Here is a 16,823-nt window from a genome sequence, read left to right on the forward strand (position 1 = left end):
CTATGCCTGCACAGACTTACACACGCTGATCTGGTTCGCATGTAACGACAACTCTGTGTACAGCTCGAGCATGGGTTTTAGTCGAGTCGTGCGTTTATTACTTGCAAACCCCGGACTGTGGTTTAACTATGGGTTGTTAACCACAAACAACCCAGAGTTCACAACCTGACAACAAACCATGGTTTCTCTTCCTGGGTTGTTTGTGGTTAACCGCTCATAGTTAATCTGTAGTGTAGGGTTCACACTTAAGGACAACCCATGATTCAATGACAGTCCATACTCATCATTCATTATATTCAACTCATGTGCAAACCAAGCCATTGTAACCACTAGACGTGGGTAGCAGTTCCATATGTCCATCGAGCCCCATAGCGCACACACCTCACAGCCCCATAGAAAAAGTATTCCTTCCTAGTGTGATAGAAACACACAGCACAGACCCATAAAGCTTCACAACCTTACAAAGACCTGTCAAAGGGACACCCTCCCCACCCTCCCAACAAGGATCCTCTCATAGAACATTGCATCCTCATAAAATCTATGGATTGAACCCACACTCCTCTGCATCAAGCCTAGTAGCACAGACATGCCTCATGGCCCTGTAGAACCCCGTAGAAAGGATGCACATACTTCTTCACCAGTCCTACTTTATTCACAGCAGAAACACATCCCCATAGAGCCCCACACAGCACAAACATCTTACAATCCCATGGAATGGGCACATGCTACAAATGCGCCTCGCATACCCTGGAACTGGGGGACACCCCATATTTTGCAGTCCCCTGGAATTGGGGTGGGAGAACCCAGATCAGAGTCCCATAGGACAATACTTGCTTCTAATTACAAACAGATCATAGCGTGGGCAGCCTCCTTATAGATCATATTGCTCAGCAGAACACCACTATTTTCATACAGTCCCCATGTAACAGATAAGCATTATAGATCCAGTCTCCCTACCCCTTCTACAAGACTTCTTGAAATGTCATAGCGTTCCAGAAACCTTCTTCTTATTGCTGTGCAGGTGGGGATTGTGGGGAGGAAATAGCCATCAGGACCCATAGAATAGAAACAGATTTCTCCTGCCCAAGAATGTCTATTGAAGAAGTTAATAGGAATTGTCTGGGGGTTGGGGAAAGGGTATGAATCACAGATCAGGTATGCCCCATATCTCTGTGCCCCTCTGGCTCTGGAAGCCTATGGGATAGAAATAGAACCAGTGGGATAGAAATAGACCCATAATACAGTAAATGCCCCCTTCATGGATCACTGCCTTGTTGTGGCGAAGGGGCTTGCGTAACTCAGTGAAGCCATAAGCTATGCCATGCAGGGCCACCCAAGACGGACAGGTCATGGCAGAGAGTTCTGACAAAATGTGGTCCACTGGAGAAGGAAATGGCAACCCACTCCAGTATTCTTGCCAAGAAACCCCATGGAACAAGGCTAAAAGATATGACGCCGGAAGATGAGCCCCTCAGGTCGGAAGGTGTCCAATATGCTACTGGGGAAGAGCAGAGGGAATTTCCAAGTAGCGCCAGAAAGAGTGAAGCGGCTGGGCCAAACCCGAAAGGACACTCAGCTGTGGATGTGTCTGGCGGTGAAAAGAAAATCCGATGCTGTAAAGAACAATATTGTTTAGGAACCTGGAATGTCAGATCAATGCATCAAGGTAAGCTGGAGGTGGTCAAACATGAGATGGCAAGATTGAACATCGACATCTTGGGAATCAGCGAACTCAAATGGACAGGCATGGGCGAATTTAATTCAGGTGACCATCATATCTACTATTGTGGGCAAGAATCCCTTAGAAGAAATGGAGTAGCACTCATAGTCAACAAAAGGGTGGGAAAAGCAGTACTGGGGTACAATCTTAAAAATGATAGAATGATCTCAGTACGAATCCAAGGCAAACCATTCAACATCACAGTAATTCAAGTCTATGCCCCAACCACTGAGGCCGAAGAAGCTGAGGTTGATGGGTTCTATGAAGACCTACAACACCTTCTAGAACTAACACCAAAAAAAGATGTCCTCTTCATCACAGGGGATTGGAATGCTAAAGTAGGAAGTCAAGAAATCACCGGGATAACAGGCAGGCATGGCCTTGGTGTACAAAATGAAGCAGGACAAAAGCTAATAGAGTTTTGCCAAGAGAACATGCTGATCATAGCAAACACTCTTTTCCAACAGCACAAGAGGCGACTCTACACATGGACGTCACCAGATGGTCAATATCGAAATCAGATTGATTATGTCCTTTGCAGCCAAAGATGGAGAAGCTCTATACAGTCAGTAAAAACAAGACCTGGAGCTGACTGTGGCTCAGATCATGAGCAGCTTCTTGCAAAATTTTGGCTTAAATTGAAGAACGTCGGGAAAACCACTAAACCTTTCAGGTATGACCTAAATCATATCCCTGATGAATATACAGTGGAGGTGAGGAATAGATTTCAGGGATTAGACCTGATAGACAGAGTGCCTGAGGAACTATGGACGGAGGTCCGTAACATTGTTCAGGAGGCAGCAACGAAATCCGTCCCAAAAAAAAAGAAATGCAAGAAAGCCAAGTGGCTGTCTGATGAGGCTTTACAAGTAGCTGAGGAAAGAAGGGAAGCGAAAAGCAAGGGAGAAAGGGGAAGATATACCCAACTGAATGCAGAGTTCCAGAGAATAGCAAGGAGAGACAAGAAGGCCTTCTTAAATGAACAATGCAAAGAAATGGAGGAAAACAACAGAATGGGAAAGACTAGAGATCTCTTCAAGAAAATTGGAGATCTCAAGGGAACGTTTTGTGCAAAGACGGGCATGATAAAGGACAAAGAAGGCAGGGACCTAACAGAAGCAGATGAGATTAAGAAGAGGTGGCAAGAATACACAGAAGAACTATACAGGAAAGATCTGAATGTCCCTGATAGCCATGGTAGTGCGGTCACTGAACTTGAGCCGGACATCCTAGAGAGTGAAGTCAAGTGGGCCTTAGGAAGCATTACTAACAACAAAGCTAGCGGAGATGACAGTATTCCAGCCGAGCTATTTAAAATCCTAAAAGATGATGCTGTTAAAGTGCTGCATTCAATATGCCAGCAAATCTGGAACACTCAACAGTGGCCACAAGACTGGAAAAGGTCAGTTTACATTCCAATTCCAAAGAAGGGCAACGCCAAAGAGTGTTCAAACTACTGCACAATTGCGCTCATTTCACATGCCAGCAAGGTGATGCTCAAAATCCTACAAGCTAGGCTTCAGCAGTATGCGAACCGAGACCTACCGGAAGTACAAGCTGGGTTTCGAAGAGGCAGAGGAACTAGAGATCAAATCGCCAACATTCGCTGCATCATGGAGAAAGCAAGAGAATTCCAGAAAAACGCCTATTTCTGCTTCATTGACTACGCTAAAGCCTTTGATTGTGTGGATCACAACAAACTCTGGCAAATTCTTAAAGTGATGGGAGTACCAGACCACCTTACCTGTCTCCTGAGAAACCTGTACGAGGGTCAAGAAGCAACAGTAAGAACCAGACATGGAACAACCGAGTGGTTCAAAATTGGGAAAGGAGTACGACAAGGCTGCATATTGTCACCCTGCTTATTTAACTTATATGCAGAGTACATCATGAGAAATGCCGGGTTGGATGAATCAGAGGTCGGAATTAAGATTGCCGGGAGAATTATCAACAACCTCCGATATGCAGACGATACCACCCTAATGGCAGAAAGCGAAGAGGATCTCAAGAGCCTCTTGTTGAGGGTGAAAGAGGAGAGTGCAAAAGCTGGTTTGAAACTCAACATTAAAAAAACGAAGATCATGGCATCTGGCCCTATCACTTCCTGGCATATAGAAGGGGAAGAAATGGAAGCAGTGACAGATTTTACTTTCTTGGGCTCCAAGATCACCGCAGACGGTGACTGTAGCCCTGAAATTAAAAGACGCTTGCTCCTTGGGAGGAAAGCTATGGCCAACCTAGACAGCATAGTAAGAAGCAGAGACATCACCTTGCCGACAAAGGTCCGTCTAATCAAAGCTATGGTTTTCCCAGTAGTAATGTATGGCTGTGAGAGCTGGACTATAAGGAAGGCTGAGCGCCGAAGAATTGATGCTTTCGAACTGTGGTGCTGGAGAAGACTCTTACGAGTCCCCTGGACTGCAAGGAGGTCAAATCAGTCCATCCTAAAGGAAATCAACCCTGACTGCTCATTGGAGGGACAGATAATGAAGCTGAAGCTCCAATATTTTGGCCACCTAATGCGAAGAGAAAACTCCCTGGAAAAGACCCTGATGCTGGGAAAGACTGAAGGCAAAAGGAGAAGGGGACGGCAGAGGATGAGATGGCTAGATAGCATCACGGATGCAATGAATATGAACTTGAGCACGCTCCGGGAGAGAGCGCAGGACAGGAAGGCCTGGCGTGCTATGGTCCATGGGGTCACGAAGAGTCGGACACGACTGAACGACTGAACAACAACAACAGTAAATGCTCAAAGAACAGGCTTTATAGTACCCCTCCCCTAAAGCATTATTATAAAACCCAATGGGGCTGTTCACACAACACGCTGTGAGTTACCTTGTTGTCTGAACATATCCAGGGTGGCTTGTTAACCATGTGGTCTGGCTTCTTAACTACCCTGAACAGCCCTAAAACAAACCATGGGTTCTCAAGGTGGCTTGTTTGAGAAAAATAAGCCACACTGCATGGTTAACAAGCCACCCTGGCTGCGTTCAGACAACACGCTAACCCATGGTTGAACAAACAACCCACAGTTCAAAACAACCCACAGTCAACCACTGAGTGTGGGTTAGCATGTTGTGTGAACAGACTACTGTGTCTCTCCATAAACCCTAGGAACCCACTAGACTAGAGATTCACCAGCTCTATCAATAACTTCATTTATTTTGAGTTTTAGTATTTTGATAAATTACATGGAATAGGGCTGGCTCTGGTTCAGTCTTAACACAGGCATACCCTGGCTCTGGTTCTATTGCCGCTGACAAGGTCAAGGAATAGAATTTCTGAAATTAAAGTTGGAAAGCTCAGATTTTTATTATGTATCTCATTATTTCCAGCTCTAGGAAACCCCTACTACTACAAGACTTGGTTTAAAAAGACCCAAGCAATACCATGAGTTTTCTAGCTATATAAGTTTCCTAATTTCTTCCAGAACATGTTTCTTTTTAAAAACTAGATCAACAGTAATTAGAAGTTGGTCTTCCCTGGTTCTCCCCTTTTGTTCTCTGGGTCTGTTTATCTGTTTTACCCCTGTGAACCTTTCGAAGGGACATGGGCCCAGCTATTTCATTCAAAACTGCTCTTGGCCATCCTGAGTTCTTAGGATATGTTAGGATATAAATGCATATTCTAAATTGCCCCTCTTATAGTAGTTGTAATAGATTTTAAGGCACTTTTGTGTGTCTGTGCCTGTTAGTTAAATGCCTCCTTATCTGCAATTGCTTTGGCCTTGCGGGATTGTTTTTCCCCAGAGGGAGAGTTCACAATGTAACAATCTGTTTGGTTCCAACATTTACAGAGACCTTCAAATCTTACGTCATCTAGTGCTTCCTTTGGCTTCTCAGTGTTTAATTTAATGAATGCAATCATGGGCAGTGGGATCCTTGGATTGGCATATGCCATGGCCAAAACAGGAATCATTGGATTTAGGTACGTTTTTAAAATCAACTATATTTCTAAGTAGTCTGAGAGAATGTATAGTGTTGTATATTAAACCTTTCTTAACTCCAGCAATGCTGCATGATATTTTTACATACGCTTCAAAAATGCCACACGAAACTGGCAGAAAATGCCAATTGTTTTAGAAGCCCAACTGCTCCCCCCCCCCCCCGGCTCATACCCCCTCTTCTACACATGTAGCAGCAGGAGATGTAGAACCTTGGATGGTAGATTGGACAGTACTTCTTCAGACTGCTCCTGCAGTTTTCTTTTTAAATCCTACAAGTACAAAACTAGCATATTAGGAAGTTGGGTCTTACCTCAGCCCTCTTCCTGTGGTGCTAATTTTCTACTTAAGGAAGAATTGTAGCTTGGTGGTGAGAGCACATGTGTTGCCCGCAAAAGGTCCCAGGTTAAATCTCCAACAACTCTAGTAAGCCTGGGAACGACTGTAGCTTTGGACAGTCACTGTTGGTCAATGTATATAGCCTTCCCACACCTGATGCCCTTCAGATGTTTTGAACTACAATTCCCAGCATTCCTGACCATTGGTCATACTGGCTGGGGTTGGTGGAAGCTGAAGTTCGAAATGTTTGGAGAGGACCAGGTTGGGGGAAGGTGTAGCCAACACTGGGCTAGATGGACCCATGTTCTGACTCAGTATAAGGCAGCTTCCTATGTTTTTCCAGATAATTTTTTTTAATGCAAGGAAGCATTAAAAAATGGTAGCTCCTACTTGCTCCCACTAAAGTGGTATAGTCCATTCTACCATATCAGAACTCTTCCCACATCATTCTGCTGTATTTGTAGACCAGGCCTCATTCTCATTCGGAAGCTGCCTTATATCAGCTTCCATATAGCTTCCACTATTTGTCCGTATAGGGGCCGTGGTGGCTTAGTGGTTAAGACGCTGAACTGCAGACCGGAAGGTCGGCAGGACAGCAGTTCGAGACTCGAGTGCTGCATGACGGAGTGAGCTCCCGTCTTCAGTCCCAGCTCCTGCCAACCTAGCAGTTCGAAAGCAAGAAATTGCAAGTAGATAAATAGGTACTGCTTCGGCTGGAAAGGTAACAGCGTTCCGTGCACCTCGGTGTTCAGTCATGCTGGCCACATGACCATGGAAGCGTCTTCAGACAGCGCTGGCTCTTCGGCTTAGAAACGGGGATGAGCACCGCACCCTAGAGTCGGACACGACTGGTTGGGGACACCTTTTTATTAGTCTATATAGTCCAGTGTTATCTATTTTGATTGACAGTGCATCCCCAGGGTCTCGGACAGAGGTCTTTCCCAACGCCTGCTACCTGATCCATCTGACTAGAGATATCAGGGATTGAACCTTGGACCTTGTTAATGCAAAGCATGAGTTTTTCTACTGAACTACTGTCCCTTCCAGTATTGTCCTCCTCTCTACCTGATTCTAGCCACGTTATGTTTATTCAGAGGAAAAGGTCCTGTGACACCGTAGACAAGCCTTTCCCCAACCTGGTGCCCCCCAGATGTGTTGGACCACAACTCCCAGAATCCCCCAGTGCCCACACACTTTCAAGCTTATCTTTGCATCCATGAAGGCTAGAACCTTGTCTTGAATGAAAGAAAGCTGAGGTTCTCAGCAAGCTGGCTGAAGGGATTCTTGGAGTTGTAGTCCTATGCACTTTGAGGGCACCAGGTTGGGGAAGCCTGAGTTAATCTCTCTTTCAGTTTTGTGGCTCTTGCTTTGATTGGAACCCAAGCAAAAACCTACATGGGTTGGGTGGAAATTGTCCCACTTCCTAAGTTTGCAAAATCACCCCCAAAGCAGGGCATGGTGTAAAACGGGTCCGCAACAATTGATCTTTTTCTGGCTTCAGTAGCAATTTGGGGGGTGGGTGGTAGTAAATAATACATGACTTCTTCCCATAAAGCAGCCTCTTCTGACCAGATACCCTCCTGATGTTTTAGGTGACAGTTCCAAGCATTCCTGACTTTGGTAATGTTGGCTGGGGCTGATGGGAACTGAAGTTCAAAACATCTGAAGGGCACCAGGTTGGGAAAGGCTGCCCTAGATGCTGGGGTCTAGAGTATGTCCAGGTTTGGGCTTTTGTGTACCTGTACACCACTATATGGCACAAATGTCTATTCTGATTCATTAATATATGTTTGCAAGAAACAGCCTGCTCTGCTTCTGGCTTGGAAACTGTAGCAGGGGTGATTCACATTGCCAATGCTAGGTTTAATAAGCTGGAAACAGATCTTGGGGTGGTGACTGGATCAACCAGCCAGAGAGCAATTGTGGCTTGCCCTTCCTCTGCTCACTATTTCTACTCGCCACTGGCAAAGAGCTAAATATCAAATTACATGGGTGACCTAAAACATTGTTTACCAAAGCTTAGATTGTGAAATGGTTCAGTAAGGGTGCAATCTTGTGCGTGTTTAAGACAGAAAAAATTACAATGCCCAGCATTCTTCAGCCAGCATAGCTGGCTGGGAGTGCTGGGAGTTGTAGGACTTTTTCTGTGTCAACAGGCATAGGCCTGCACCCTAAGAGTGTTTTTGCTATATATGGATGAGCTGTGATGGGATTTGATTTTAGCATTTAGAAAAAGTCAACAAAAAGCAAAAAATGGAAAATACTGAGTAATCAGCAGTGATGTGAATTGTATTCTGCCAGTGTGGACCATAAAAGGAGGAAATAGGTCTTATGATCTTTCTGTTGTTTCTGGGAAAATGCAACCTCCTAGCACTCCTTTTTAAAGAGAATGTATTTGTTTTAAGTGTGGTCTTGACCATTCCTCTTTTTCTATCCTAGTGTGTTGCTGTTGATAGTTGCTATCCTTGCATCTTATTCTGTATTTCTGCTGCTTAGTATGTGCATTCACACTGGTAAGTGAAGAAAATATGCTGTTTTAAGGTGCTATGCCAGATAACCCTTTAGAATGGGCAGGCTAGAACTATATTTAGGTCTTGCAAAGTACATTTCAAGGGCAATGTAATTACTATGGTTAGTGCAATATCAACGATGAATTGCTAGTCCTGTGAGATGTTACTTTATTGCAGTGGTTTTCAAACTTTCTACCTTCATGGAACATAAGAAGAGCCCTGCTGGATCAGACCAAGGGTCCATCTAGTCCAGCATTCTGTTCACACAGTGGCCAACCAGCTGCCCACGGAAAACCCTCAAGCGGGACATGAGTGCACCTGCACCCTCCTGCCCATGTTCCCGAGCAACTGGTGTACATAATAATACTGCCTCTGATACCGGAACACTTAGCATTTTGTCTTGTCTGATAAGGAAATTGCATGAGGACCCCCCTGGTATTATAAAAGGCTTTGGAGCATGTTCTTGGTCATACAGCCTGTTTGTGCAAAGTACTGGTCAGACCTGTTGTGCCTCATTGTCCCTCCCACCCATCCATGAACTAAGATGGCACTCTGGAACACAGCTAGAATTTGTAACTGAGAAATCCCTGCTTAAACCCATCTTTCCCCAGAACAGAGTTTGAAAATTGCAGGTTTGAAGGTAATGCTATATTATTTAAATATTACAATGCATCCAATCTTCTTTGTCTGATTTCTTGAAGAACATATCAAGAAGATGTATAAGAGTGGTAGTTCTGCATGGCTAATTTGACAAGGAGGGATACAGTAATTTTATTAGAGGTGGGCAACTTATACCCCTCCAGATGTTTTAGCCTACAACTCCAATCAGCTCTTCCTAGCACCGCCAACAGTTAATGGGAGTTGTAGGCCAAAACATCTGGAGGGTCACAAGTTGCCAAACCCTGCTTAGATGCAATGAGAGCCAGTGGTTTAGATAATGGGAGCTCTGTGGTAGATTGCAGCATATATCTCTTCCTCCTCTTACCCTGGAGTGCTTCTTTGTTAACGGATGGCTTTTATGCTCCTGATCCCCCAAAGTGGAGCCTCCTAGAGTAGTCCAAGTGATTTTAGAATTTCTGTCTGCGAGTTATATCTGCTGCTTTATTGATTGGCCACTGCTTCTCTTATTTTATTTTTTACATTGTATAATTGAGATTGTTTTAATATTGTTCCTATTTTTACGATAATGCAAGTGCCCTAAAATGTGTGAATTATAAGGCAGGATAAGCATTTTTAATTTAAACTGAACCAGTGCATGAAAATATTCTGGAACTAGTTTTAATTATTTTTTTAAAACTATTTCTGGAATATTTTCATGCACTGATCCAGAATCTTGCAGATCTGTAATTTATTAATTCAGTAACCCCGCAGGAGCTTTATACTGAGGTATCCCTTAGAGCAGGGATGTCCAGCTTCTGTATTATTGAGGGCTGTTGTATTCTCCAGACAGTGGTCCAAGAGCCAGAGTAATGTTGGAATCCCCTAGCACTAAGGACATGCAGTAATATGCATGCAGGCACAGCTAGGCCATTACATACAAAATGGGATGCAACATTAAATTACAGATTTTCTGTTTATTACAAATTGAAAGTATGTGTTTTTCTTACCACTGGAATTGTGGGAAAACTTTAGATCAGAGTGTGTTTAAACATTTGATAAGGGACTCATAAAATTGCCGTGGGGGCTAGATTTGGCTTGCAGGCTGTCTGTTGGCCATTCCTGACTTAGATGGTCACTTTTTTTGTAGATCTTGGAGCACTGTGCTATTCCATTTGTCTGCTAAATTTGTAGCTAGCCTCCACTTGAGATCACTCGTGTGTGTGTGTTTGTGTGTGTGTGTGTTAGTAGTAAGCTCTTGCCTGGTTCTAGGAAGTAAATTCTGTTGAAGTTCAGTGCAACCTATTTTCAAGTAAGCATGTTTAGAATTGTCTTGTTAGAGACAGGGCCCCTGTCCTGTGTTGAATTTAGCAATCCTACAGTCGAGCAGTCCTCTGTACCTTGCTACTGGCTTTTTGCTTGCTTGAGGCTTTTTTCATGGAGACCCTAGAGCATGATGTGGGTGTGGGTTCTTACTTCCTCCTTTTCCTTTGTTCTGCCTGACTCTGCATCAGGAATATGAAAGAAACTGAGTCAGCATTATCTTAGCTTCTTAACTATCTTATTATTGCAACACATACAAAACACCCTGGCCTTCTCAGTACAGCCTTTCTGGTATAACATGGCTATACTCTCCTCTCATGTCATTTTAATTTCTGGACCTCCCACACTGGAGGCGTTCAAGACGAGGCTGGACAGCCATCTGTCAGGGATGCTCTGACTTGGATTCCTGCATTGAGCAGGGGGTTGGACTCAATGGCCTTGTAGGCCCCTTCCAACCCTACTATTCTGTGATTCTATGACTTTGTCTTCCCTTTTCTAAGGAGTGGGTTTCATGTTGCATGAATACTTTTCTTCTCTCTTTCCTTATTCCCCTTGTTTTCCATAGCTGTCTCTGGTCATTCAGTTGACTCTCCCTGATTCTTCTCAGAGGCTGCTGCTCCTGTCTTCCACTTGCACATGGCCTGCACTTTTAAGTGCTTGACTGAGGTATGGTCTGACTGTTAATTTTTTTTATTGTTTTAGAGTTATCATTTATTTAGATGGTGGCTTTCCCATAAAAAATGCCCAGGACAACTCACAAAAAATATTAAGTCAATAGTTAAAATGCAATAACCAAATTTAAAAATCCCAAGAACATCAAAGGCAGCGGCCACCTCCGCTGCTCCACTTACGCCACTGACGTAGCACTAGCACAAGTGACTTCTAGCGCTATGCCGATAGCGTACGTTGGCGTGACGGGTGTCTGCGGAAACCCATTGCACCGGCGTACGCGATTGGCATAGCGCTAGCGGTCGCTTACGCTCGTGCTACGTCCGTAGTCTCAGCAGAGCGGCAGTGTTGGCTCCTCCCTTAAGACAGCAGAAGTGACAGTAAAGCAGGGATAGGCAACTTGTGGCCCTCCAGAAGTTCTGGCCTGTAACTCCCATCATCCTTCACCATTAGCTAAGCTGGCTAGGGCTGATGGGAGTTGTAAGCCAAAACATCCGGAAGGCCACAGGTTGCCCACATCTGCAGTGAAATAATCACACTGAAGCCAGCACAAATTGAAAGAGGCCCAGTTGAACTATCTGGAAATGTTGGTAGAAATAAGTAGTCTTTACCTTTTGCCAAAACACGGGGATATATACCAGAGGTCCCCAATGGGCACCATGGCACCTGTGAGACCTCCAGTGGTGCCCACGAAGCTCTCCCCTCCCTGCCCCCTCACAAAAAATGTTTGAAGGACAACCTTGGAAAATGTTAGTGCAGTCTTCTTCCTCTCCCTTTCTAGGAGAGCCTTGCTCTTTCTCTTCCCTCTACCCCTTTGTGTCACTGTTTCTTCCTCCCTCCCAGCCTCTAGCTGCACTATTTCTCTCCCCACCCCTCTTTAGTTCACTTTTGACTAGCCAGGCCCCCGTGGCATTATGTGGCCAGCCACTTCCTCCTTGGGAGCCATTTTGTGGTGGTGCCCACAGCAGTTTCTCAAATTCACAAATGTGTCCACAGGTCCCAAAAGGCTGAGGACCCCTGATATATACTGCTTTGTCCACCTTAGTGGAACAGCCTCGCAACAGAAAGGCTACCACTATGAATGTCCAGCCCTGTGTACTACTCGATTTAACTCCCTGAGGCTGCAATCTTCATGGTGCAGCAGTACCCAGAAGTAAACGTTGATGAATTTACTGCAGAATTTAGTTTCGAGTAAACTCACATAGAATTTCTCTGCCTATGAGATTACATACAGCGTCATATCATCCCCACATCAAGAGTCCAGGGACGATTGTATGGGATATCCTGAGTCTATGCTGGGTACACATGAGTTAGCCACCCTGAGTGCCATTTTTGGTGGAAAGGTAGGAAAGAAATTTTAAAAAATAATCGTTATTGGTTATTTTGCTGGATAACCTAGCACAGAAGGTAGTGTAAAGGGGGAAAAGACAAAAGAAACAAATAGGAGCAGTAGCTGTTTTACAGTGAAAGAGCTGTCAATATGATAACATTTTCAAAGATTTGATGCTATATTCCTAAACTACTACCCAGATTTAGTCTGCTTTTTGGGGAACACAGTTCCTCTTATTCTTCTCTATTCCATTATCGCTGTTGTTTTTTTAAAAAGGAATTATGAGTAAGGGCTAAGTTAAACATGATAATGGCAATGCTGTGTGTTTAAACACAAATCTGCCAATCATGGCAGAAGAGGAGCAATTACCAATCATGTAGAAGAGGAGTAGTGAGGAGGTACTCCAGGAAGGGGGTGGGGGTGGGGTAATATGCAGTCCTCACCTACATGCTCCATTTGAAATTCTGTTGGGATCCTGGCTCCTTCTTCCAGTTATTGGGGCAGATCTGGGACAAATGCAAGAGCATGTTGTTTTCTAAAATTTTCTTGCTGCAATCCCTTTTATATAACAACAACAACCAATTAATAGGTGATACCACTTAGACAACTTTTACTGATGTGTTAAAAGATGGCAAATTAATACCTATGTCTGGTCTAGTAAGCAAGATGGAAACAAGAAAGCCTTGGGGTTTCAGTATCTTCAGCTCAAGAGTTTTTTTTTGTTTAAAAATGTAATAGCTAGAAATGTAGGTTAAGAATTATTGACATTTAAAAAAAACAATCAGCCAAGGTATAAATGGAGAAATGATTGTCTCATATTCACCAGGTACTAATTTCACTGGATGGGGACAAAGATTTTAAATTAGGAAAGGGTTAGGCATAAAAATTTCTGAAGATCAGTGGAAATACATATTTTTATCATGGACCAAAAATTTCCCTGTTAATTTAAAAGAAAATGTTTGTAAAGTTCAGTAGTATTGGTATATGACATCACAAAAATAGGCAAAGATGTATCCTAATGTCTGTAGCACTTGTTGGAAATGTGGATAAAATGGTGCAGGCTTTCTTTACACATAGTGGACTTGTAAAAAACAAAAAACAACCAGAAGTTTTTGGGAATAGTTACAGCCCAAATAAATAGAATGATAGGACATTCTATACCTATGAATCTTATGTACATCTTCCTTGGATATCTTAATAGTGTCATAAGAAATAAGCAAGTAGAACTAGTGAAAACCTTTTAACAGAAGCAAAAATAGTTTTTTTTTTAATCAAAATAGAGATTAGCCAGGAATGGATTAATAAAATAGGGTTTAATGCTGCTATCGTTAAACTAAAAAATAAGATTAATTTACATGTAGGTAGACAAATAAAACAACCATTTGAACAACTCTGGATTCCAGGTATCTCTTATATGAAACAGTGATATAATTTGGATACAAATAGAGAACTTTGGGCACTATTGGTATAATTAGATGTGGATCCCAGGTTGTTATGTGTATATTGAAAGCGATGGAAAATTAGAGAGATTAGCAAGTTTTGGCCATTGATAGATGTGTTGTAATAATTGAGTATGTCTGTCTATTTGCTTTGATGGATTTCTGTCTTTATAAAATAAACCTTTAAAAAACAATGCTGCTGTCCCATCTACTCTGGACCCAGAATGGGTCAGTATAGGTCTGATGCTTCCATGCTTACCCTCACCATGACTGTGCTGTCTCCTCCCAGTACAGCCTAATACAGAGAGTGGAGCATGTACCTTCTGGGCAGTTGGGGAAAAGGGTAAGAAGAAGTTGAGGGAAACTGCAGTTGCCAAGTGTACCTGCAGCAGCTCAGATCTGTCTGAAAAAAGTAAACAGATGGGATGGACACTAAAAACACACAGAGGGGACGCAGCATACCTCAGTAGAACTTGACAGAATGAGCAGAAAATCCTGCTGTAGAGGAAGGCTTGGCAAAAAGGTTTAGATAGGACATCAAGTTGTCCCTTTTTACCACTCTTGCGATGTTTTTGAAGTATTCAGATGCATAATAAGATGGTGCCTTTTTCTGAGTCGCTTCTGTTGGTATAGAGTACCCAGCCTTTGAGTTATGCAGGTACTCAAAAGCATGCACAGTCCTGCACAACCTGCATACACATGTTCTTTGCCACTGCCACTCATTTCAGTGGTCCTTGAACATTTGACTCAAGAGAGCAGTAGTTGTCTATATCATGTTAACTGCAATTTTTCCCCATAAATTTGGCCCAAGTGTACAATATGCAGGGAAAATTAAATAAAAACCTGGATCATTATTTTGTATTTTTGTACTCAGCCATACATTCTAATTTCACTTTTCAATGTTTGTGAACCACCCAGAGAGCTTTGGCTATTGGGCGGTACAGAAATGAAATAAACAAACAAACAAACACAGAGGGCATGATCCAGCCAAAGGCTCTTAAGTCTTATCGATTGCAATGTTACAGGGTGAAGTATGTGCTTTACATTCTCATTAAAATCAATGGGACTTAAAAGAGTAACTTTGGATGGATTGTACCTAATATTTGGCAAGTAATTGTAATTTCATCAGTAGTATTCAGACTTGTCTTAGTCATGAAAACAGGTATATTCCATGACTACGCTAATTATCCCTATTAAACTTTTCTAATCTGCATTACAACATCCTTGTGTTTTCTGAAGGAAGGAGCACATATATTAGATTGATGACAGCAAGATCTTTACTTGATATGTATGCATAAAATATAAAATATATTTTCCACTGAACATAAACATTGAATTATTTGTTTCCTTCTAATAGCTGTCACTTCCTATGAAGATCTTGGTCTCTTTGCATTTGGCTCTCCTGGAAAGGTAATTTCCACACTCTTCTTTCTATTCCTTATGCAACCCTTTTGTTAGTTGCTGTATTGTAATCGGGATTATACTTCCAGTAAACATTTTGAAATCCAAAGGTCTATAAGGAAGCTTCTGTGTTACTGGGCTCCAGTATCCCTATGTTGCTCTGTGCATGCAAGAGATGTATTAGGAAGTGTCCGTGCTTCTCCATATCACAGAAGGAGCAGCATCTCCTGTGCCCACAGAGCTCCATGCAGGCACTAGAACTACTGGGTTGTGACATCTGATTATACAGAGGGTGAGGAATGTGTTCAGCACTAAGGCCAAGCTGGAAATCTCTCATCAGTTTGAGGGCTGTCGCTAACTTTCATGCAAATTTGCATTTCATTGTAACAAGCGTGAAGGATATCATAGAATCATAGAAATGTAGGGTTGGAAAGGGCCTATAAGACCATGGAGTCCAACCCCTATCTAGCTGTTGCTCATCTGGTGGTGGTTGTACAGTATTTCATGGAACACCTGGGATTGTCTTCCTGTGGTTTCCAGTGGTTATGTTGTAAATGCCAACCCAAGTTGCCTTCTCTCCTACAGTTCCATGTGGAAATCCAACATCTTACATTAATTCAATTACTTCTGCTGCTTTTGCTTAAGGATATATTTTAGGCCTGGCATAGAATCATGTTTCTGTGTTCTTAAACATATTTTACTGTTTTGATAGGTTCTTGTGGCCAGTACAATAATTATACAGAATCTTGGAGGTAAGAAATGTCAAACTACAGTAACTAATAACACTGAAGAACCTTCAGAGGTAATGTACACAGAGCTATCTTATAGTACATGCATGGAAGAGTGGGGGAAAGTGATAGCAATTTGATCTAGTTATAGTTACCTACTTCGTCTTCTTAGATGCCTTGCATCCTCCCAATTCCAGCCATGGTCCAGTTATTCTTAATGTGAAAACTTAGATTCAGAATTGTTTTGCTGCCTTTACATTTATTTACATCTCAGCAGTACTTTGACATAGATGGTAATATATCATTTACCTACCTGAGCAAGGCAAGCCTTTGGAAAACTGGTTCTTCATGAAATTTTTTTGGCTACCAAATGAGAATGGATCAGCTTCTCTCTATGACTGCAGGTGTGTTTGCATCACACCAGTCCTTTCCAGGGGAAGGGGAGGAGGTTGTCCTGCCTCATCTAGAATGTTCTGCAGCTGGTCTGAAGGAATACACTCACACCTACAAGGAGCAGCAGCAGAGATGTCATGAGTGAACAGCTCAGCCTGGGCTCCTTGCTTCTGAGTAAGTGTGGTCTTCAACCTCCTACATGAAGTGAAGCAAGCTGCAGTCCTTGTAAATCTGCCAGGTGTGGGAGGGCTCCTGCCAGCCAGTAGATCTGCTGTTCCATGTGATGTCTTTTCAGTCAGCACGTGGAACATAATGGGGAAAACAAGTGTTTTTTTTAAAGTGGAGCATTGATTAATGTCTTTGCCTGAGTTTGGGTGTGAATAATATCAGCTGCTCCCCTGTATGTATCCCAGGGGAATAAAGTTAAT

The 16,823-nt window shown here is 42.9% G+C and overlaps 1 protein-coding gene across 3 annotated transcripts in view; it reads left to right on the top strand.

The window, feature by feature from the left end:
- The window catches only part of SLC38A6 (solute carrier family 38 member 6), a 79,719-nt gene that overhangs the window by 1,497 nt on the left and 61,399 nt on the right, over window positions 1-16,823 (top strand). For all 3 annotated transcript variants that reach the window (XM_084836506.1, XM_084836515.1, XM_084836523.1), the window contains exons 2-5: window positions 5,520-5,650; window positions 8,445-8,518; window positions 15,231-15,283; window positions 15,987-16,026. In XM_084836506.1, the coding sequence (XP_084692632.1) occupies window positions 5,520-5,650; window positions 8,445-8,518; window positions 15,231-15,283; window positions 15,987-16,026 (298 nt within the window). The remainder of the gene's footprint in view (window positions 1-5,519; window positions 5,651-8,444; window positions 8,519-15,230; window positions 15,284-15,986; window positions 16,027-16,823) is intronic.

This window comes from Heloderma suspectum, chromosome 1, assembly GCF_057233095.1.
Source record: "Heloderma suspectum isolate Gila_16-S chromosome 1, 16-S_ref, whole genome shotgun sequence".
Taxonomy (NCBI): domain Eukaryota; kingdom Metazoa; phylum Chordata; class Lepidosauria; order Squamata; family Helodermatidae; genus Heloderma; species Heloderma suspectum.